This window comes from Poromitra crassiceps (genome assembly GCF_964638095.1).
Source record: "Poromitra crassiceps genome assembly, chromosome: 12".
Taxonomy (NCBI): domain Eukaryota; kingdom Metazoa; phylum Chordata; class Actinopteri; order Beryciformes; family Melamphaidae; genus Poromitra; species Poromitra crassiceps.
The window spans coordinates 28,017,658-28,040,270 of NC_139632.1; the positions used below are offsets into that span (position 1 = coordinate 28,017,658).

At 44.5% G+C, this 22,613-nt stretch overlaps 1 protein-coding gene across 1 annotated transcript in view; it reads right to left on the reverse strand.

The window, feature by feature from the left end:
* Positions 1 to 21,426, reverse strand: part of pex5la (peroxisomal biogenesis factor 5-like a) — a gene marked incomplete at both ends in the record, with an annotated part of 143,314 nt that extends 121,888 nt beyond the window's left edge. Inside the window, one exon of the mRNA XM_083647429.1 lies at positions 21,406 to 21,426. Within this exon, the coding sequence (XP_083503555.1) occupies positions 21,406 to 21,426 (21 nt within the window). The remainder of the gene's footprint in view (positions 1 to 21,405) is intronic.
* Positions 21,427 to 22,613: the final 1,187 nt, after the last annotated feature.

Genomic DNA, 22,613 nt, shown 5'->3' on the forward strand with positions numbered 1-22,613 from the left:
GGGGGTATAACCCCAGTGCCCTGGGGGGTGTAACCCCCGGTGCCCTGGGGGGTGTAAAGCCAGTGCCCTGGGGGGTATAACCCCAGTGCCCTGGGGGGTGTAACCCCCGGTGCCCTGGCTAAATTCCCACAGGCCTAACTTCCATCATGGCCTACTCAACTCTCCACCGTGATAGTTGATGTGTGGTGAGCGTGGGCACAAACTGGCTGCCGTGCATCACCCAGGTGGGTGCTACACATCGGTGGTGGATGAGCTGAGTCCCCCCCATTGTAAATCAGATCCAATTATTAACGTTTCTTAATATTTAATAAACTGAAATAACACCCCAGCCTCTTTTAATACTATCATATATTGGAGGATAAAGAAACAAATTAATTCTAGGTAAAATAGAAATTCCTTTGTGTGTGTGTGTGTGTGTGTGTGTGTGTGTGTGTGTGTGTGTGTGTGTGTGTGTGTGTGTGTGTGTGTGTGTGTGTGTGTGTGTGTAGAATTATGGTGTACCACTACCAACTGCAGGTATTTAAATGTGGTAGTTAATAGGATTACTGTAAGCAGATGTGCAAATATCCTTGCACACACACACATACACACACACACACACACACACACACACACACACACACACACACACACACACACACACACACACACACACAATTGCATGCACACACTCTATGGCCACATTAAAGGCATAATGGAGCTAGCAGGCTGCTTTTGACACGTGCCTCTGGATCTGCAGAGTCGGACATTCAACTGTTCATATTAGGTTTATATATAGAATTTTAGCCTTGTCTTTGAAAAAATCTGGGTGGTCAAAGTAATGTGTGAAGTCAAGCTCTTCACCTCACCTTCATCCCACCAACACTGCCATTAAGCTGCCCCTGAGCAAGCTGCCCCTGAGCAAGGCACTTGACGATATTCCTTTGACGATGACAATGATTTATGGAAAGCACCCCTCTCAGCACACATTCCTGTTGTTGGAGGTGAGAGCGGCTTTGCAAACTCTGCTGGATTGTGATTATGGTTGGACTGGAGCCATCGTCGGTGGAAGTGATTTTTGTTTTTATACACGCAGCTTCCCTGTGCAGTCAAACCACCATTCTGAAGTAAGTAGCCTAATTACTGTAACCACTTTCTCTCTCTCTCTCTCTCTCTCTCTCTCTCTCTCTCTCTCTCTCTCTCTCTCTGTCTGTCTCTCTATTGTGACTCTTTCCGTCCTGCCGTTTCACTCTCTCACTTTGTCTCAGTGTCTCTTGCTCACTTGATAAAAATGCTCAGGCTCCAAAGTGCCCCTTTGGCAGTCATGTCTAGTGAAACCTGCCCGACACTGTTTATCCACTACATTCAGAGAACAAAACCTCAACCCACTCCCTCACCCATATTGTGGTATACTCGCTCGCCCCAAGTGAATCCAATACTGGCTCACAGAGTCAAATGTTTATCATGGCAGTGATGAATCTAAAACATGTTTTTGTGTTACTTGTGAAACGAGCAACTCCAGCAGTTTTGTGTGAACAGGTGTGGACTTTATTAGGTTTGGGATGCTACCTTCACCCTGGCTGTTAGGCTGATTAATGACTGTGGATGTAGAAGTAAAGAAATCCAGGTTACTGACTCTCATTCTCTGAATAACCTCTTCTTGATCTTATTAAGATCTTCTTAACATCTTGCCACTGTTACAGCACAAATATGACTCATGTTTAGCATGGCGATCTCGTAACACAGCCACCCATTATCGTGCTGTGCGATAATCTCACCACTACTGTATAATGAGACAAGGGTTTGGCTCGCTCGTTCGGCTACAGGCGCGACCACGCGACGCGTGCGAGCTGCAAGCGAGGCACGCTAGAAATTACAGTATGTGTGCGATATTTCTAGTATTGTTATATAGACCCAATCACAATGTTTGTTTACAATATCTTCCTGGTAGAAAACTCCTGCGTCCCAGAAAATTTTATGGAGCTGAGCAAACAGAGGCGCGGAACAACTGAGATAACAGAAAATGGTTCAGTATAAAATGCATGTTTGATGCTTTCATATCTCATTAATAACAACACTTTCACTAACGTTATAGTTTGGAGACCTCATTTACTTGTCACAGTCTAAAGAAAACGAAAGCTTGAGTTCACCCAAAACTAGCACAGCCTGTCGCTGTTGGGTAGATCTGGTTTATCGAAGATGCTAACACAGTAGGCTACATAAATTAAGCACAGCGGGAATGTCTGAGAGGTCGAATCACAGTGTTTAACTATATCGTTAACGTTACAGCTGAAAATGGCAACGGAACTAAACAATAAACAAGTTTGTCGATATCTCCGCAATTCAAATCAATCGGCAGTTACCCGGAAGTGACTGTTGTTAGTATGACATCACAGTGATTCGGTCTAATTGCCCAAGTCCAGCTGTGCAGCTGTATGAATGTGAAGCATGGCTGTTGATAAAAAAACATGCTCATTAAAATGTAGCTAATAAATAATATAAAACAGCAGAGCAATATACTGTACTACTAAACAAAATAAATAGTCATAGTTGAGGTATTCTGTGGATGGTAATATTCACTGAATTCTATCCACACTGGAGCCGCAACCACAACTTCTGCTTATACTGTAACCCAGAGACGCTGTGCAACTTTATCAGTCCAATCACTTCCTCCAAGAGTGTGCGACGATCCCACACAAACACACACACTCTCCAGAGGGCTTGAAGAGCCCAAAATAGCACCACATTCTGGCATCGATCCATATTACTCCAACTAGACATCCCCATAGCCAGCAAGCCTCTAAATGACACACGCGCCACTGCTTCCCTGAGACAGACACACTCACACACTCACACAAACCGAGGTGTATTGCATCTGTCAGTGATGGATTATGGTGAGAGGAGAATGAATGGGAAGGTACAATGAAACAATGTGACTCTTGCCACAAGAGATGAGGACTGTAGAAATAAATGGGCACTTTCAGGGGCACACACACAGTGAGATGTTTCTATGTTTTGCTGTCTACGCTCTCCTTCACGTCTGCTGTCTCACCACACACACTGCATTGTTCTCTGGGCCAACATCCCAAATGAAAAACATGTCATGTCATATTGAAATATTTGTTTATATCTCTTGCAAGTTATATTTTCCAACTGGAAAAAAAGGACCCTCTTGCGATGGGATCATACCAGCTGTGATGCGCCGACGCCCGCAACTTAATACAAGGGGGGGGGGGGGTCGATGTGGGATCGGATCATGGCCATTTTCAAACTCAGGCTTTATTTATTTAATTACACACTTGTTAAGTTTCCTGACTGCACTAACAAACTCTGTCCACACAGTACACACAATAGATTATACATGTGACTGCGAACATGTACTGCCAGCGGCAGAGTGTGGCTGGTGGTGGGATCTCTCCAGGTGAGTCTGTACGCTCTGCTAAGCAGACCTCCCTGCCTTAGTTTGGACCTCTCAGCTGCTGTAAGCCTGGACTCTACATACAGCCCATCTGTACTGTAAATCTGGACTCTACATACAGCCCATCTGTACTGTAAATCTGGACTCTACATACAGCCCATCTGTACTGTAAATCTGGACTCTACATACAGCCCATCTGTACTGTAAATCTGGACTCTACATTTAGCCCATCTGTACTGTAAACCTGGACTCTACATACAGCCCATCTGTACTGTAAATCTGGACTCTACATACAGCCCATCTGTACTGTAAATCTGGACTCTACATACAGCCCATCTGTACTGTAAACCTGGACTCTACGTACAGCCCATCTGTTGTAAGCCTGGACTCTACATACAGCCCATCTGTTGTAAGCCTATAACAGTGCAATGGAGTTCCCGCTCACCTGCTTGAACCAGACAAAGTGTACAGAAAGCTCTGTAGCATAGATTCTGGAATGAGGATAATTGGCGATATAAATAGAGTGGAAATACAGTTTGACAGCTTAATTCATTCACATTGAGGCCCATCTGAGTGGCAAAGAAAAAAGTTTTACTGCTGCTCACAGACTATTATGAATCTGCTGCTCACAGACTATTATGAATCTGCTGCTCACAGACTATTATGAATCTGCTGCTCACAGACTATTATGAATCCAAGACCATTTGTGTGCTTTGAATTGCCATTTAATAGTCTCGCTACAGGGAGCAGTTGCTGCCTTATTCCAACCCGCGCCTAATAAAAGCATCGACTGTAGAAAATTAAATTCCTTCCACTCACACTGATACAGGAGCGTCTATAGTGAACACTTAGTAAATGACTGATATACTTTGGGCACTTTGCCTCTTTCCTCCACTTCTTCTGTGTTCAAAAGGCACTTAGAGGAGCACTTGTTCGTGGATAAGATCTTGGATCAATGTGTGTAGAGTGGGCTGGTATTTTCACCTCTGTTTGTCCAGTATCTCAGGTGGATCTCAGGTATCTCAGGTGGATGTCCATCATTTTGCCTGAGGTTTGTTTAGTGTCTGGTGTGCAGCATGAATACTGTTGTAAATTGCAAAAACACTACTAGATAGATCAAACAGCATGTTTTGCCTAAAATTCAGGGTACAGTATTTCCTGAAGGCATGGCAGGTGAATAGGGTAAAAATGATGTTTCCTCTATCTCTGAGCCAGAAATCTCCAGTAGCACTTACATAGTACCCCAGACTTTCCGGTTTTATTCCCATCTATATTCTGAAGTTTTTTTTTTACACAGGGTTTTGTCCATACAATTTCAGACAAATGGTGATAGAAAAAAACAATTGACTTAATGTAAATAATCAACTGGGTAAGGTTCATGGTTATATATCAATTAGAAAACTATTCACCTGCAGTTTCTCACCTTACAAGTCTTGTTAGTATCTTGTAGTATCGTTATCCTCAGCACCTCAGCCTCCATGCAGTGTTTACCACTGACATCAAAGAGTCCTACTTACATAAGAGGGCTCAGGGCCTTGGAGAGAGAAAGTATTGGTTGATGTGGCAAACGAGCCTTTGAAATTAATTTTGTGCAAAACAGAACAGCTTATGTCTGCATTTCATCATGTTGACTTCTTTGCAAACGGCTTGCGTTTCCCCGCTGCTCGTTCCTAAGGGCTGCGACTGAATCTGTTGCCCTGTCATTACTGTTGATCATGGCCATGCTTATGAGAGGGCTGTAATTGGTATGTGTGGGGACATGTTAATTGCCCTGATAATATGGAGAGCTGCTTCCTCGGTTTTTTTTTTTTTCGCCTGCAATTATCTGACAAGATCACCGGCTCTTGGAGAGAGAGCTATTGTGTTGGCTTGAAGATGGAGGTTGCTGGGTTCAAATCAAGAGGCAGTAAGTCAGGAGTGTGCAAATCAAACCATTCATCTCTTTTGCCTGAAAGTGGATTGTCTGATCACAACAGCTATGAGAGAGAGACATGATGAAGACACTACTACTGTACGTTTCATCTGTTCCTATGCAACCACTCTTGAATATACCTCGCTTTCAATGTGTGAATCTGTCCTCAGTCTATATACATTCTGAGTTTAGCTGCTGCAGGAATTCCCAAAAGCACAAAGACAGAGCGAAAGATAACCTGCATAAATAGTTATTTAATTGAATGAGAAATGTTGTCCCAGAAATAAGATATCACTTTATTAATCTCCTATGGGAAATTTGAGAATGGGAACAATTGGGAACAATACAAATTATATTGTTGACGATCTTATGATTATTAATAGTCGTGCTATACTGTAGTAGTTTAAAAAGAAGACGAGAGGAGGAAGAATCATAATTAGCTCTTTCATTACAATTTAAAAGGGGCTACTTATCCCTCTAGGTAGAATTCATGTTCACATCTGTCGGAGTGAAGTGATGCATGTTTGTTTTGAACACCTCTCCTCCACAGAAGCTCATATCTCCCTAAACGACACATGTTCTCACATACTGTAAGCTCATATCTCCCTAAACGACACAGCACATGTTCTCACAGAAGCTCATATCTCCCTAAACGACACAGCACATGTTCTCACAGAAGCTCATATCTCCCTAAACGACACAGCACATGTTCTCACAGAAGCTCATATCTCTAAACGACACATGTTCTCACAGAAGCTCATATCTCTAAACGACACATGTTCTCACAGAAGCTCATATCTCTAAACGACACATGTTCTCACAGAAGCTCATATCTCTAAACGACACATGTTCTCACAGAAGCTCATATCTCTAAACGACATGTTCTCACAGAAGCTCATATCTCTAAACGACACATGTTCTCACAGAAGCTCATATCTCTAAACGACACATGTTCTCACAGAAGCTCATATCTCTAAACAACAGCACATGTTCTCACAGAAGCTCATATCTCTAAACAACAGCACATGTTCTCACAGAAGCTCATATCTCTAAACAACAGCACATGTTCTCACAGAAGCTCATATCTCTAAACGACACATGTTCTCTCCACTCCAGCAGCGAGCCGCCCGGCTGGGCCAAATTAATTCCCAGCTGGAGGATGACTGTTATGAATGGGCCGGGCGAGAGAGATGGATGGGCTAACCGTTGCTCGGCTCCACCTTGCGCTCCCGGTAACAGAGACGCTGGGCTCTGGCCTAGTTTTGTGGCTTTGTGGAGTAGCTCTGGGGACTCTCTGTGGGGGGGACACCGCCGTGCTAACAGACTCTGAGAGAGAGAATGCTGTAGCGCTGCTGAGAGCTGCGATGTGAAACAAAGTGTGGGTTTGGGAGCTGTACTGTACATTCATACATTCATTCAATTGTATCCATTCCAAAATTTGGGAGAATTGTTTGCCTGCTGTGTTGACATGAGAGTGTGTGTGTGTGTGTGTGTGTGTGTGTGTGTGTGTGTGTGTGTGTGTGTGTGTGTGTGTGTGTGTGTGTGTGTGTGTGTGTGTGTGCACGCGCGTGCGTGTGTGTGTGTATGTGCCTCCTCATACCGATACGAGAGAGAATATATTTATTTACACTGACTCCCAAATTGAGTTGACATTATGTGCGGATCGACACCGGCTGCTGTCCACGGCAAGTCGAGCCACCGCGAGCCGCCGGGGACCAAGTGGAGGCCGAGCAGGCTGCGAGTGATGCCGTGGCATCGCTTTCACCAGCTGCACACATGCAGTTACTCACACGACCACAAGAGGTCGCAAACGACAACATTGGTTGTTTTAACACCCTGGAGAATAAAGAATGTTGTTTTTAAGCGGTGCATCTGCTTCTATACAGTATGTGACATGTGTGTCCGTTTGTAGCATGAGGTCCATTTGCATAGCATGGGAGGGTAGACCAATCAGGAGTAGCCTATGCATATGAAGAGCGGGGGAGAAGGGGCCGATCTGCACCACTTACACCTTGGTCGCACCAGCCCGTCTGCGCAGCGTTCCGTTTGCGCCGCGGTTTTGCTCCATCCTCTGCACGTCGGCATGTCCCACAGCACGCGCTTCAGAAGCGGAGCGCTGCCTGGCAGCTGATGCAAGATCGCGCGGGATTTACGAGATCGCGCGATACTGTGTGTGTACAACGGGGTGGATGTAAAGAGCACAACACACAAACAATACAGTCTGTCGTTGACTTGCTTTTGATTTGGTCATTTTCCCTTGATTATTGTGCTTCTACCATGGGTAAGTAGGCTGAAATTATTTCTTTATTTGTCATACAGTGTCTGCTAGCAGGAGGAGAACTCTTGCATTTCTTCGTCTACTTGAAAGACTACAGGGGGAGGGGGGAGAAGGAGAAGGAGTCGGTATTGGGTCTGCACACGGTGTTTTATTATGAAAATCGACCGGATTCTCGTGCAGTTGCTGTGTCTGACTTCCGGCCTGAACGATCTGCTCTGTGCAGATTGACGCAGCTTCCAGGCGTCATCCGTGAAAAATAGAACTGCCACGTATCTTTAGTGGAGCGGGGTGTCAAGCCGCTTCTGGGACGCTTCTGATACGCGCCGTTGCGCGCCTGGTGGGATCACACACGTTGACTAAAATGCCCGTGAGCAGCTCCGACGAGCGCGTCGGAGCCAGAACGCATACGTGACGTTCCTGGTGGGACTTGCCCGTTACGCTACTTCAATACCTGGGTGTGATTTGTCTTGTGAGGATGGTAGGCCTACTGTATGTAGGTCGGTAGTTCAAGCCAGGAAGGAGTCTATTCAATGAGCGTAAAGTGAGCAAAACAGGATCATTTTGACTACAAATCATTGTTTGTCTTTCAAACAGGAAACATTGCATTAGAGTTTCTAGTAGAAAAGCAACACAACATGCTTGATTGACAATCACTGGGGTCAAACCCTGTACACGTACCTCCAAAACGTCAACTTATCAGAAATTGAGACACCAAGAACAATGAAACCGTCAAGCGGCTCAAGCCCAATGTGGAAACTGAGAATGATTCGCCGCAGAATGGCTGAGTCACTGAGATGGTGCTTGTCTTTCCAAGCAGGTTTTGCCTTAAATCTAGATGACCTTGATTTGAAGAAGGGAGAGTTTCTATATACATTTTCTATATGCTGGAGCATTGCTTTCTCTTGTTGCTGCTTGAGCCCACAAAAACAGAGAAGAGTTTAATTTAGAATCATATATGATCTATTCCGAGAAAATCTGCAACTGAAAATATTGACACTGTAGAGGATGTAATCATCTGCTAATTTTAACTACAAAAGTGCACTAAGAGTGCAGCTCTCCGCCAGGCACCGTTATGCTTAACCATGGCCAAACTGGAGTCAGACGGATAACACAGATACTCACACACTCACGCAAGTGCACACGCACACATGCCTGCCTGCACACACACACACACACACACACACACACACACACACGCGCGCGCGCGTGTGCACACACACTATGAGGTCCTATCGACGTCACTATTCACTGACACATGCGCAGCAACGTGTGTGTGCCTGCATGACTTAACATAGTCGTTCTTGTCACGCGTGCACACGTACGCGCACTATGATGTGCGCAAACTACATCACGCGTAACGACAAGCTGCGTAGCACAGCTACTTCCAGCGTGTACACGTGTGACCAGTGTTGGAGAAATTTCGTTACGCGTTCACACACACACGCGTTGGTAGTTTCGAGTGTTACGCAACCGGAAGTGTATCTGCATCGTGCACAACACTGCGGGTACATGAACGCGTCGTGTAGTTCTGTTCTGTTTTATTCTATCTCTTTCTATGTTACATTTTCATCCAGTAGATGGTGCCAGTGACCAAACCAACCAGTTGATCAAGCATGTCGCTTCGAGGAGCTGTCCTGCTTCTGAAACAGAGCAGCGTCACAATCACATAGCCTGCTATAATGTTTATTAATGTTCCAGATGTATTTTATTTTATTGACAGTATTTCATTGTTAATATGAGCTGCTGCAAGTGTTAATGCTCTGCTGTTCCTTAACAGCAACATGTGAAGTTGTTATTTTTTATTTTGTAGCCTATTATAAAAGCCTGCTGCTCTCTGTTTTTGTTAACTTTATTCCTCATTCAGGCTATATTTTTATTTTATTTATTTATTTATTTGTTTTATTGCCTAAACATTTCAGAGGCCATTTAAAAAACGTTATGCTACATGCTGAAAGATCGCCTGGTTTTTTATTTTGTGTTTTGTAGCTATAGCCTATTATATGGTAACACTTTACAATAACGTAGCTACACAAATACTATAGTAGTTACTAGTAAACTAACCATTAACTAATAGCCAGTTAATGAGTAGCTAATGAAAAATGTGGCATTAGTCAATCACTAGTTAATGAGTAGGTAGTCATTAGTTAATGATTAGTATCTATTTTCCTGAAGTATTATTGCCTGAACATTTCTGAGCCATGATTAAAATGATCTGTTTATGAATTGCGTGGTTTTGTGTGCAGTGTGATCAAAGAATAGACCTAGAATGAGTGTGTTTACTGTCATGCACACAATAAACTGATAATGAGAATTACTGAACTCAGAATAATCAGTTTATGAACGAAAAAAGGGCTGTAATAAACACCGAGCGTAGCTCATTGGAGTTAAAACATAGTCTGGTGCATATTCCTACAAGTCATCATGTACAGCAGTCAGATGAAACTATAACAATATAAACAGAATTGAAACGTGTAATAATGGATATGAGTCGGTAAAAGAGTTTTTCATGCTGTCAGGACTGTACCAGTTGACAACTTGCTTCTACCATCCAGCCGCAAGGGGTCAGCTTAATCTAACTCGGCAATCCCAACACAACCTATTTATACTACAGCTGTTGGGTCTGCGTCTCTAACATGGTGTCATTCATTCACCAAATAAAATAAAATAAAACAACTAATAAAACAACTATAAAAACAGTTTTACCGACTCATGTATCCATTATTACACGTTTTAAATGCTGTTTATGAGGATTAATGGGCGATTTATGTTGTAAAATGTGGGCCCAAGGGATTGTGGGTAATCTTTGGTGCTGACCACAGAATAGTCTGCGAGCAATCTTGGGACAGTAACCTGCTAGCGACATGCTTGATCAACTGGTTGGTTTGGTCACTGGCACCATCTACTGGATGAAAATGTAACATAGAAAGAAATAGAATAAAACAGAAGAGAAGTACGCGACGCGTTCATGTGTTCAGTGTTGTGCGCGCTGCACATACACTTCCGGTTGCGTAACACTCAAAACTGCCAACGCCTGTGTGTGTGAACGCGTAACGAAATTTCTCCAACACTGGTCACACGTGTACACGCTGGAAGTAGCTGTGCTACGCAGCTTGTTGTTACGCGTGATGTAGTTTGCGCACATCATAGTCCGCGTGCATGTGCCCGCGTGACAAAATTGTTCTATTATCTTCATGCGTGCGCTTACGCGCTCTGGCTGCGCACCCCGCGTACATCATTACGCGTACATTTACGCGTAATGATGTACGCGGGTTGCGCAGCCAGAGCGCGTAAACGCACGCATACACGCATGACCATTACAAGTCAATGGGGAAACTACATGACACGTCAAGCGTTGTGTGACACGTTCAGTCGTAGCTGCGCATGTTTATTGAGACGTATAGACCTTCATACATACACACACACACACACACACACACTCACTCACTCACGCACACACACACAACGACCGAACACATGATCTCCTGGCCGAGACAAATACACTACACAGTACACACACGCGTACTTCCTCTGATACATGTGCAGTCACCAGCCACTTCTATTCACCTGGCAGCAAGGAGTTTCACGTGGAAGGATCATGCTACTCCCCCAGTTCCGCTCCCCCAGAAACAGGCGCCCCGACCGACCAGAGGAGGCACTAGTGTAGCGACCAGGACACATCCCCTTAATCTGGCTTCCCACCCGCAGGCACGGCCAATTGGCAACACAGGGGCTCGAATCTGCGACCCTCGTATTGGTAGGCATAGAATCTATCGCTGCACTACCCGGACGCCCCACAATAGAACACTTGTGTTTGTTTGTTGACTGCTTCTGTCTGCTTGTCAGTTGCTTGATGAATGGGAGTACAGAAAATCAATAATTTGCCTCATCCCATATTGGTTTTGGCTCAATAATAATGACAGAGCAGCTCCATCATCATGTGAGGAGCTTTCCCTTTCCCTTCCCTTTCCCATCAGGCTGGCATCACCTCTGCTGGGACATCAGTTGTCAGACAGTAGTGCTGACACTTTGATCCAGAGTGATTTATAATGAGGACAAATGTAATCCCCACATTATCAAGATTACAAACAACAAACCAACAGCGTGGCATGAAACACTCAAAGCACTACCAAGGCATTATGATATTACATCTTGTTGTGTGAAAACCTTAACAGGGGTTTTAATTTTTCAGCTCAGTTCAAGGATTATTATTTATTTTTTTCAGATTTCCACCCCAATTGCTCCCCAATTTCCCCCCTGCTGCCCCGGTCGCTGCTCCACACTCTGCTGATCTGGGAAGAGCCGTAGACTAACACCATGCTTCCTCCGACACATGCGCAGTTGCCACCCGCTTCTTTTCACCTGACAGCGGGGAGCTTCACCGGCAGGATATAGTATGTGGTGGGAGGATGATGATCACGCTATTCCCACCAGTTCCCTGCCGCCCCGCAGGCGCCCCGACCGACCAGAGGAGGCACTATTACAGCGACCAGGACACATACCCAAATGTGAAGAAATTTGGCGCTTGCTGTTAAGAGTTAGGTTTTGGTGTTTGGTCATAAGAAAATCTTGAACTGAAAGTGAGAACTCAACACTTCTCCACCAGCCCCTGTGGCCTGTGGCAGATGAAAAGGTTAGTGTGCCGTCGTTTCCTCCAACAAGGAGAGCAGCGCTGTCTGCAGAGCGGCCGTTCCAGCCGGATACCACCTGATTTCACTCATTACCCTGGCTCCTGAAATAGGCAGGCCAATTAAATCGTTTTTAATCAAGACCGTGCTTCATTAAATTGCGTAGGCTTTAAAGCTGCCTGTCTGGAGGAAGCAGCCAGGACCCGTTTGCCTCGAGTCTGATAAAGGTCTCCCAGTGCAACGCGTTGAATAAAGTTTCAAGCTTTAACCATTTTATACCAAGATGGCCTGCTTATAGTTATCAGACAGCTTAGTATGTGTACTGCATGCTTAAATAGACTCTTGCTGGTGTTTGATTGATTGATTGATTGATTTGATTGATTATTTTTGTAAGATCTCTTATCTAAATACTTCCATGAGGACAATAACTTTGTACTTGGATTCACGTTGATTTTAGCACTGATTTGAATGATTTTGCAAACCTTAGGATTTTTGCTGGACCCGGTAGGGCCGGCCTAGAAGAGTATCAGGGGCTTATTGACTGACTGACTCACTGACTGACTGACTGACTGACTGACTCCCCATGAAACACGAGTGTTGTGTTGAGCAGCAGCAGGCAACTGAATGAAGCCTGTGACACAGGTGAATGTAATCACCTGTAATCAGCTAGATGATTACATTCACATGTGTCAACCAAACTCCACAGCGCCAGAGTGGGAGTATTCTGGCTTTAAGCCAAATGAGAGAGGAGATCCAAATCCAATTAACCTGAACAAGCTGGTATGTGGACTTTGTTTAAAAACAGTGTCAACGAAAAGTGGCAGTACAACTAACGCTCGTCTATGTAAAACATAACCATCCCATCCAGTTTTCCGAACTAAAAAAAGCAGTTGGACAGAAGTGAAAGTTTTTGGGAACGATCAGTGACTAATTGGAGAGATCGTCTGCAATATTGATGACTCCATTGAAAAAGAATAGCTCGGAGCAGCTCATATTGTTTTTAGATATGAACGTGAAGTGTTTTTTGGGACTGTGAACTTAGTTCAAAATTCAAAACTGTGAACTACTGTATGAACGTGAAGCAGTTCATTTTAAGCCGTTTGGACTGAACTTTGAGCTAGCTCTTATGTGAACTTGCAGTTGCACAACACTGAGTGGCAGCACTCTCCGGCTTAACTAGGCTTGCCTATTCTTGTTTTGTTCTTCTTTTTTTTAAATCAGCTAATGCCTCTTATTAACCAAGCTTTTAACTAGCATCAGTAGTCAATATTAATATAAAGCTTGACTGTCAATGAGATCAGGTTAGTTAGGAGAGGAAATGGGACCTCCAGGACAGGACCAGGCTGTCCCATGAGAGAGACACTTCCTAACAAGTCTTGGTGGTAATGAGGAGAAACCAAAAACACTGGGACACACTGGATTGCCACAAATACCCAAAATACCAAACAATAGAAGCAGGCAATGAAAAATGGAGAAAAATACTTTATTCAACTTCTCAATAATTCTCATATTCCATCAGTGGCCTATTTACTGTAGTGCCAGAGGACAATGTGGCAGCAAACCATAATTCACCCTACAAACTATTACTGAGTGCTGGATGATCAAATCAGGCGCATAAACTACTAGACTCGCCAGCTAATTCTGATCACTGATAACATCCATCCCAAGATCTTCCCTGGGGCTGTTGGAATATGTTAATCAAATTATGTAATCGTGCTGTGTTTAACAGAGCAAGCATCGAAAGGCCTCGGAGCGTCACTCCCATTAAGCGGGGACATCATTTAAACACACAATACAACAAGCACTCCGTAATTAGATTCACTGTAAATATGCTGTGATAAATGCTCAGGTCAAGGAAAAACAATACGACTTCAATTAATCTGTAATGTGAAATGATTATGGAAAAGTGCCATCTGAAGAAATATACACCAGACAAGGGCTTTTCTTACATATGTGCTACATCAAAGCAAAAACATATTGACTGAAAGAATATCTCTTCTAGCTTTCTGCTTGATAACGATGAGCAGCAGCGCTGAATCAGCATGCCTCACAGCTTCCTCCGCTGCACCTCCAGTGAGAGAGCAATGATGCTGACATCCATCTCCCTGAAGAGCTTTGGTTTAACTGCATCAATCTTATCTAACGCGTCCTAGTCTGATTCAAGTAGCCTCTTTCAGGCCTGTGTTGTCACTTTGCTCCTACACAGTCCCTTATAGACCCAATCACCGTGACATCACGTTAACAACAAAGCTCCACCTGGGTAGACACCTGCCATTTTAGTTCTTGTTTATTGTTTATTTCTGTTGTCATTTTCAGCTGTAATTGTAACATTAAAGATATAAACCCTAGTTAAACATGGTGGCCCGACCTATCTGACGTTTGGTTGTGATTATTTTTATACTGTGTTGATAAACTAAATCTCCCCAAAAGTGACATCTCACCACTGGTCGCACGAGCTGCTAGTTTTGGCTAAACTCAAGCTGTCTTTGATTTTATTCTGTGGCCCAACAGGTAAATTAGGTTTTAGCTCAGGAGGTAGAGCGGGTCGGCCAATGACGCAAGGGTTGGCGGTTCGATCCCCGCTCCCTCCCAGCTGCTGTCGCTGTGTCCTTGGGCAAGACACTTAACCCTCCTTGCTCCCGATGGTGTGTAGGCACCCTGCGTGGCAGCCTGCCGCCATCGGTGTATGAATGGGTGAATGTAGACTATCTACTGATTGTAAAGCGCTTTGGATAAAAGCGCTATATAAATGCAGACCATTTACCATTTACCATTTATTTTCCCATACGATGAGGCAATCCAGTACACTAAACTTAAAGCTATAGCGTTAGCCGAGTAAGCTACATGGGGGCAAGTGGTGGACTGGACATAATACAGCATGGAAGTTTATTTGGAGTCTTGGACTGCAGCGATCGCACCAATGGCAGCAGAAACCGTAAGTTCGCTCCTTTTATTGCGCTGTGAAATGTCGGGTGCATGGCAGGCCCGGATCTATAAATAGTATGAAATAATTTGCGCGGATTTACGGAGGGTGGATTAGGATGGCATAAAACCTCATCTGCGCATCTCTAGTACTCACCGTGGCAGAAGGGTCTTGTGACTTTCGGCAGTCAAGGTTGAAAGCTCGGCGCTGCTAATAAATATTCTAAAAACTCTTCTAGTTTCGGTCTAAACTGTTCTTTCAAAAATAGCAACATGGCAGCCGTGTCTTCTTTTGTGTTTGTGCCGGCGTGCCCAGCCATCACAGCGCTCACTACTGCCCCTCTGGCTGTGAGAAATATAAGTTTTTAGAATATTTATTTACAGCATCGAGCTTTCAACCCTGACCGCCGAAGGTCACAAGACCCTTCTGCAACTGTGAGGACCTTTGAAATTTCTCTGCGACACTTGTGAGACGAGCATTGTTTGGCTGACCGCAGCTTAAGACTTTTGGTTTTGCATTTCAAAATGAGGATTCAAAAGGATGCTGCCATGCATTTGGCATGCAATACAGGTCGGATGCTTTTATGAACCTCTTAGAACAAACAGAAGAAATGGAAGACATGCAGCTTGGCATTGCATTTTTCTGCCACGAGGCAGTGGCAATGCCACACACTGATATTACTCAGGCAGAGACCGAGGCTATGCCAGCCAACCACGAGGACAAGATTTAGTCTGATTGTGAAACCCAAATCATGCCCAAATATTGATCCACCCAATATGGTCTCTGTGTGCTGAGATTTATGCAATGTATTTATGGAAATATTCGCACGTCCCATGGTTTATACTGTAGATCCACACTGCAAAAAAAACATCCATCTTAACAGGCCATTTAGTCTCATATTCAGCCTTCAAATCGTGTTTTTCTTAAGATGAGAAGATTTGGGCATCTGGGTAGCACTGTGCAGCGGTATATTCCCTGCCTACTAACAAGAGGGTCGCAGGTTCGAGCCCCCATGTTATTCGGCTTGGTCCATACAGGCACAATTGGCCATGTCTGTAGGTGGGAAGACACATTAAGGGTATTTGTCCTGGTTGCTGTGGTTGGTTGGGGCGCCTGTTCGGGGGGGAGGGGAACTGGGATGAACAGTGTGATCCTCCCACGCGTTACGTTCTGCCGGTGAAACTCTGTGCTGTCAGGTGAAAAGAAATGGCTGGCAACTGCACATCAGAGGAAGCATGTGTTAGTCTACAACTCTCCCCAGATCAGCAGAGGGGGTGGAGCAACAACTGGGACAGGATGGGGAATTGGCCAAATACAACTGTGGTGGAAATGGGGGGAAAAAGGATAAACTTTTTAGCCAAACACACACCTTCACCTCCCCCCCGCCCCCACTGCACCTTTTAGCCAAACGGCATGAACAACACACACACACACACACACACACACACACACACACACACACACACACACGTGCGCGCACACGCACACACACACACACACACACACACACACACACACACACACACACACACACACACACATACACACACACACACACACACACACACACACACACACTCTCTCTCACACACACACACACACACACACACACACACACACACACACACACACACACACACACACACACACACACACACACACACACACACACACACTTGAACCCCATAACAAATTTCAGCCCTCTGCCCCTGCCATCTTGCATTTCAAAATTAGCCCCTCCCCACTGCCCCCCCTTTAGCCAATAGGCATGAACACACACACACACACACACACACACACACACACACACACACACACACACACACACACACACACACACACACACATACACACTTGACATCCATGCCAAATTTCAGCCTCCAAACTGTGCCCGCTAATGGGTGGTGAACTTTTTGTGGACCCACCGACCGACCAACCAACAGAGTGACTTATAGAGCTGCTGGTCACAGCGCAATTTCATTTGTTTAAATAATTTTATAGAAATTAGTTTCAAGGCAGAAGATTTTGTGCACAACATAAACACTATGATAAATTAAAAAATGGGCTGGGGGTGGGGGGGTATGTTGTCTTCTCCCCTAAGGGAAATGCTTCCTGAACTACTCCATCATCATAAGCTGACAGGTCTTGCTGACTCGGAGACAATCCCTAAATAAAGATGGACATACGACTGGATCTATTTCCAGGAAGAAAACCTAGACGACGTCTGTCTGACGATGAGCATCCCTTGATTGATGCTTCAATGCTGTTACATCAGGAAGCGTACATTAGGTATGTCAGCTTCATTTACAATTCCACGCTGTTACATCAGGAAGCGTACAGTACGTATGTAAGCTTCATTTAAAATTCCACGCCGCGGAGCGCAGACAGAGCCAACCTCACAACTCCCATTGATTTATGCCTGAAGCCTCCATTCAGAGGTCACATGGGTATGATGAAACGTACAGTATAAAAATGAAGACTTCAGAGGGCGTTGGAGCAGACACTGAGAACACTCATCTAAGACTGCACTTTATATTTTAAATAAAATGCATGGCTGGCAGGAAAAACAGATCGCATTTCAACACTCTTTAATTCTGTTCCTATTGAAAAAGTCCCCCTGTGCTCCCAGCATGCAACTCCCATTCTCAAGTGACTGCAGTCTCACACAGATCCTTCTCATCTAGATGCTGCTTTTGAACAAACATCACAACAAAATATCACTTAGAAAATATGCATAGGCTACTGTGTGCTTCTGACCAGCTTGAAATAGGGCTGGGCGATATATCGAATATACTCGATGTATCGCGGCTTGTGCCACGTGAGATGTAGAAATGACTATATCGCGAACATTCGAGTATAATTGTCACGCATTGTTTATAACTTAAGCCGCCGGCATGACTCGCTTCACGTTTCCTCTTGTCAGCTCTCCCTCTTCAAGGGAGAGCTCAAGTCACACTTCAGGAAGGGAGGGGGAATCACATGGATACGTCAAACGCGTCAAACCGCGTCACACACACGGGTGTGTCCAGGCTTCAGACACACCCGTCCTTAACCTATGTGCGATTCGAAATCACGCGTCCCAACAAACCCAAGGAGCTGGCGAAACATGGCCGCATCCATTGTGGCTGTTCACAGTTTCAAATTATAACAAAACAACCACTATTGCAATTTGCAATACATGTCCCGCAAGGTTTCTGAGATTAGGGGAAAGTCTGAGCTGGCGTTACGTTAAACCAAACGTGGGGAGGAGGAAGGGGATTTGTTTGGCGTTAACGTTAGCTGTTGTGATGGGGCTAACGGGGCTAACGTTAGCTAGCTGGTTCGGTTACCTAGTTGCAGGCAGCGCTCCACAAGCTTGTTGTGACCAAAATCCCCGCATTTAAAGCACTTCATACTCCCAGAGCTGGTGTAAACCATAGAGAACCTCATGCATTACTCAAAATGAAACGTCCAGGGTTTGTGTCTCCAAAAGCAACTAACGCTAACGTTACATGCAAGCTAACGTAGCTAGCTGCAGGGCAGTCATGATCTATAAGGAAAACGAATGCACACATAGCCTACATAAAAGTCAACATCACAGTGTCTTTTCTTTACGACACAGATATGATGGCGTATAGTGAGGCTTTCCATGCCTCACTATAGAACTGGCCACAATGCAAAATTCACAGCTTATATGTTGCCGTCATGCCAATAATGTTTTATCTGCAGACTAAGCAGCTAGGCTTTCAGTTCTATAAAAGCCATTATTTTTGTATTGACTATTGAGTGATACACTTTACTAAAACAATCATATTATATCAGAAGTGTTGTTTGTGTTCACAGTGATGTCAGATTTGCTTAGGTCAGAGCTATGGAATATTAAATCATCTTTGCTCACTACATCTGCCCTGTCTTTCTTCTTCTTTTTTTACCCCAGGTGTGCATAAAATACAGGTTAAGAACTTATGGAAAAGTCATGGAAATCCATTGGTCAAAATGTGTATGAACCCTGAAGGGTTAAATTGAGCATTTATGAGAGATTTCAAAAATATCGAGATATATATCGTGTATCGCGATATAGCCAAAAAACATCGCGATATTCTTTAGAGGCCATATCGCCCAGCCCTAGCTTGAAATAATGCTTTCATCAAGGTTCATCTCCCTAATTATACTTGTTGGTGGGCAGGGAATCTACCGCTGCACTACCCAGACACCCTGTTACCATTTGTTTTAACCTGCACAGAGTTCCACATGGCCGTGGTTTACAACATTGCACAATACAGTGAGATAAAAAAAGAAGATGACCATACGCATCTCATGAAAATTTTAGCAGGTGCTGGAGTGCAGTTGAACTCTAGGGCTTCACCAGGTATCCTATGGTCCTCTGATACCTGATGAAACCGAGTCGAAACATTGTGTTGAATTAAATAAATATGTGGGAGCATTGTTTTCAATGAGAACCAGAAAGTAGCTCTATTTGAAAGTAAATTTAGTTTACTTTTCTGTCATTGACAACTTATCTGACAATATGCAAACTGTCATGATATGGTAAACCCCACCCCCCACACAACTAATTTGATACAGGTCTGGATGGTACGTGTAGCTATATCATTCACACACTTGAAAAAGCACTTGAAGAAAGCACATACTGTACATATACACACACAGACACACACACACGCATGCACGCACGCACGCACGCACGCACGCACACACACACACACACACACACACACACACACACACACACACACACACACACACACACACACACACACACACACACTTGAAACCAACCTCAAGTGTTGTCATTGTCACCATAATGCTTCTGTTATGCAAGCGAGCATGATGCTAGCTCCATAATTACATTTCACTGGACATTTGCTGCTAAATTAGCCCAATATTTGGGCAGGGGAAGGATGGCATTTTATTTCAGTATAGGCGGCGTATAGGCGAGGTATAGTACATGTACATGTGATGACAAACATACACTGTAGCTATACTGTAAAGTCTCATTATAAATAATAATTGAAACTCCATGGAATGAAAACATGGAAATATGTGAATGCTATAAAAGTAAATGTTTTTTTTTAATCTGATGATATATCAACTTTATATCACCCAATATCAGACAGAGGTGTTTCAGCGACCCTTACTGTAAATCCATCTAACCCAGACAACTGCCAACTGTCTTTTCAGCATCCTCAATTCACAATGATCTAAATTAACAATGCTGCTTCAGTATACAGAGTAGGCTATACATTGTGTTCTTTAATGCTCCAGGTCTCTGACTCATGGAGGGGTCTTTTATTGCACAATAAACTGGCTGGGAGTATCTCTAACAGGCATCTGACAGTATCAGTTTCTATCCATGCATCTAAAATAAAGAAGAGGGTATCATCATTTCACTGGGAGAGGATTATTCTTCGCACTGGAAGCTACTGTATTCACCCATTTCCTGTGACAGTGTGTTATTACTGTACATCAAACACTCATGCTACACTGTGACTGATGTATTTCCTTTAAGCTGATTTAACACCAAAAAAGGGAGAAAGAAAAATAGCATAACCATGATTGCCTATTCATTTCCCCCCAGAATGCTATTTTTGTGTGGCTTTTAGCTACATCTATTTTTTGTTTTGGAGTCGAGTTGAGCACTTCCAGCCAACTACCCTGTGGTGTAACATCAGAAGAAAGTACAGTAGCCTACAGTCTCTAGCTTGCTGTACAGTTGACGTCAGACTGTGTGGCGTCACGTGGGTATACCGTATAACTGGTAGGTTCTGCATGTTTGTTAAGCTCAGTTACAAAACTGTTGTTGTTCAGTTAAGGTTGTCCAGATTACACCTTGCTGTTAGTTAAACTGTGGAGCGGTTTGCTTGAAATGCACCTGCAGTTCATGAGGTGCGCACTCCCTCTGTTTTCACTGTCAGTTTTATTCTATAGGTTTTGGCTAAATTCCACAGTCTCTCCCTGCTTTAATTGGACGTCCCTCAGTTGAGTAACGGGTCAAAATGCACAAAACTGTAGCCCAATCATTATTTATTTGCTGTCAACTAACAGTTGACAGCAGCAGTCTGGAATCTCTATAGACTTTTCTGCCACCGACTACCTCATATCCCTTGTGTGAAAATGTCCTTGACTTGAACTAGGCTGCATTTAGAAGCGCGCCTGATTCACACCAAGTCATTATATTACTTCCGCCGCCGCGCCCCCACAACTCATGCAGTTATAGTTCATTCAGATTCATGAAACGAATAAACAACCAACGCTCATGCAGACTGTCCTCACCTGTAAATGCCCCTGGTACATATTGAGCACACGCGGACGCGGATCTCTCCGGCAGTGGGTCTTTTTACACTTCTTCCAGGCACGCTAGATGAGATAGATGTTTACATTATGAGCTCTGCAAATAGTTCTTCAACACGCCCGCCGGCCGGTGTGCGCTGCCTCCGGGTCAGCTCGGAGCGGACAGGACAGAGGAGCTGTCCTCTCCGCGGGTGCTGAAGCTCCACAACACTTCCCAATCATCCAGGCGTCGGACCAGCACACTTTCACCTCGCAGGTCGCTCGCAGTGCACCGCGCTGACGCTGTCTTCTGATAAGCGCTGCTTTGGTTTGTTATACGGCTGTCGAGTCCGTATCGGACAAAAAAAAACAATCCCCCGGGTTTTAAGTGTCCATTCCCCCGTTTTTAAGTCTTCATACTGGACGCACTGCCGCTCCTCCTCTCCCTCTCTCGCTTTCTCTCCCTCTCTCTTCTTTCTCTCCCTCTCTCTTCTTTCTCTCTCTCTCGGCTGTGGTTTAAGTGTTTTGACGCTCCTCGGGGTCCATCCTCCTCTTATAGTGCGCTCCTCTCCTCTGCCTGTCCAACCCCTCTGGTGCCTCCTCCAGTGCCTACGTGCTCCACAAGGAGGCATATCCTACACAGAGGCAATAGCATTTCACATATTAGGCTACTTCACAATTAGCCCATGTAGACATAGGCCTATGTTTCAATTGAAATTGAATTACAAGTTTATTTTGGACATATACATGTGTAGTGGGGTAGGCTTAGGCTTCCCCTGCAGTTCTGCCACACCCCTAATGATCCCTCGTTAGGTGAGCCACACAGGTGAGCCACCTTAACACTAATCAACCAGCCCATTTAAAAGGGAGACATGGCTTGACCATGGCAGGCTTGCTTGATGTTGCTGAGGGAGGGAGAACCAGATCATATGGTATGTGCTTTTAAGAATGTATTTCTTTTGGGATGTGTGGGCTGGTGTTAATGTTTGACATTTTGCAGGCGTGTGGCGGGCGGATCTTTCTTCACACAGTGGCAGCGCAGGGAGACGTGCGGCACCGACTGGTGCGTGCTACTGTAGGGAATGAAGGTACGGCGACTGCCTGTAATGTCCTTGGTTTTAATTTATTATTAGTAGTAATGACTAACTATGTCTGTCTTGTTAGGAGCTACTGTGACATGAGCCGGACATGAGCCAGTCTCCATGCACCTC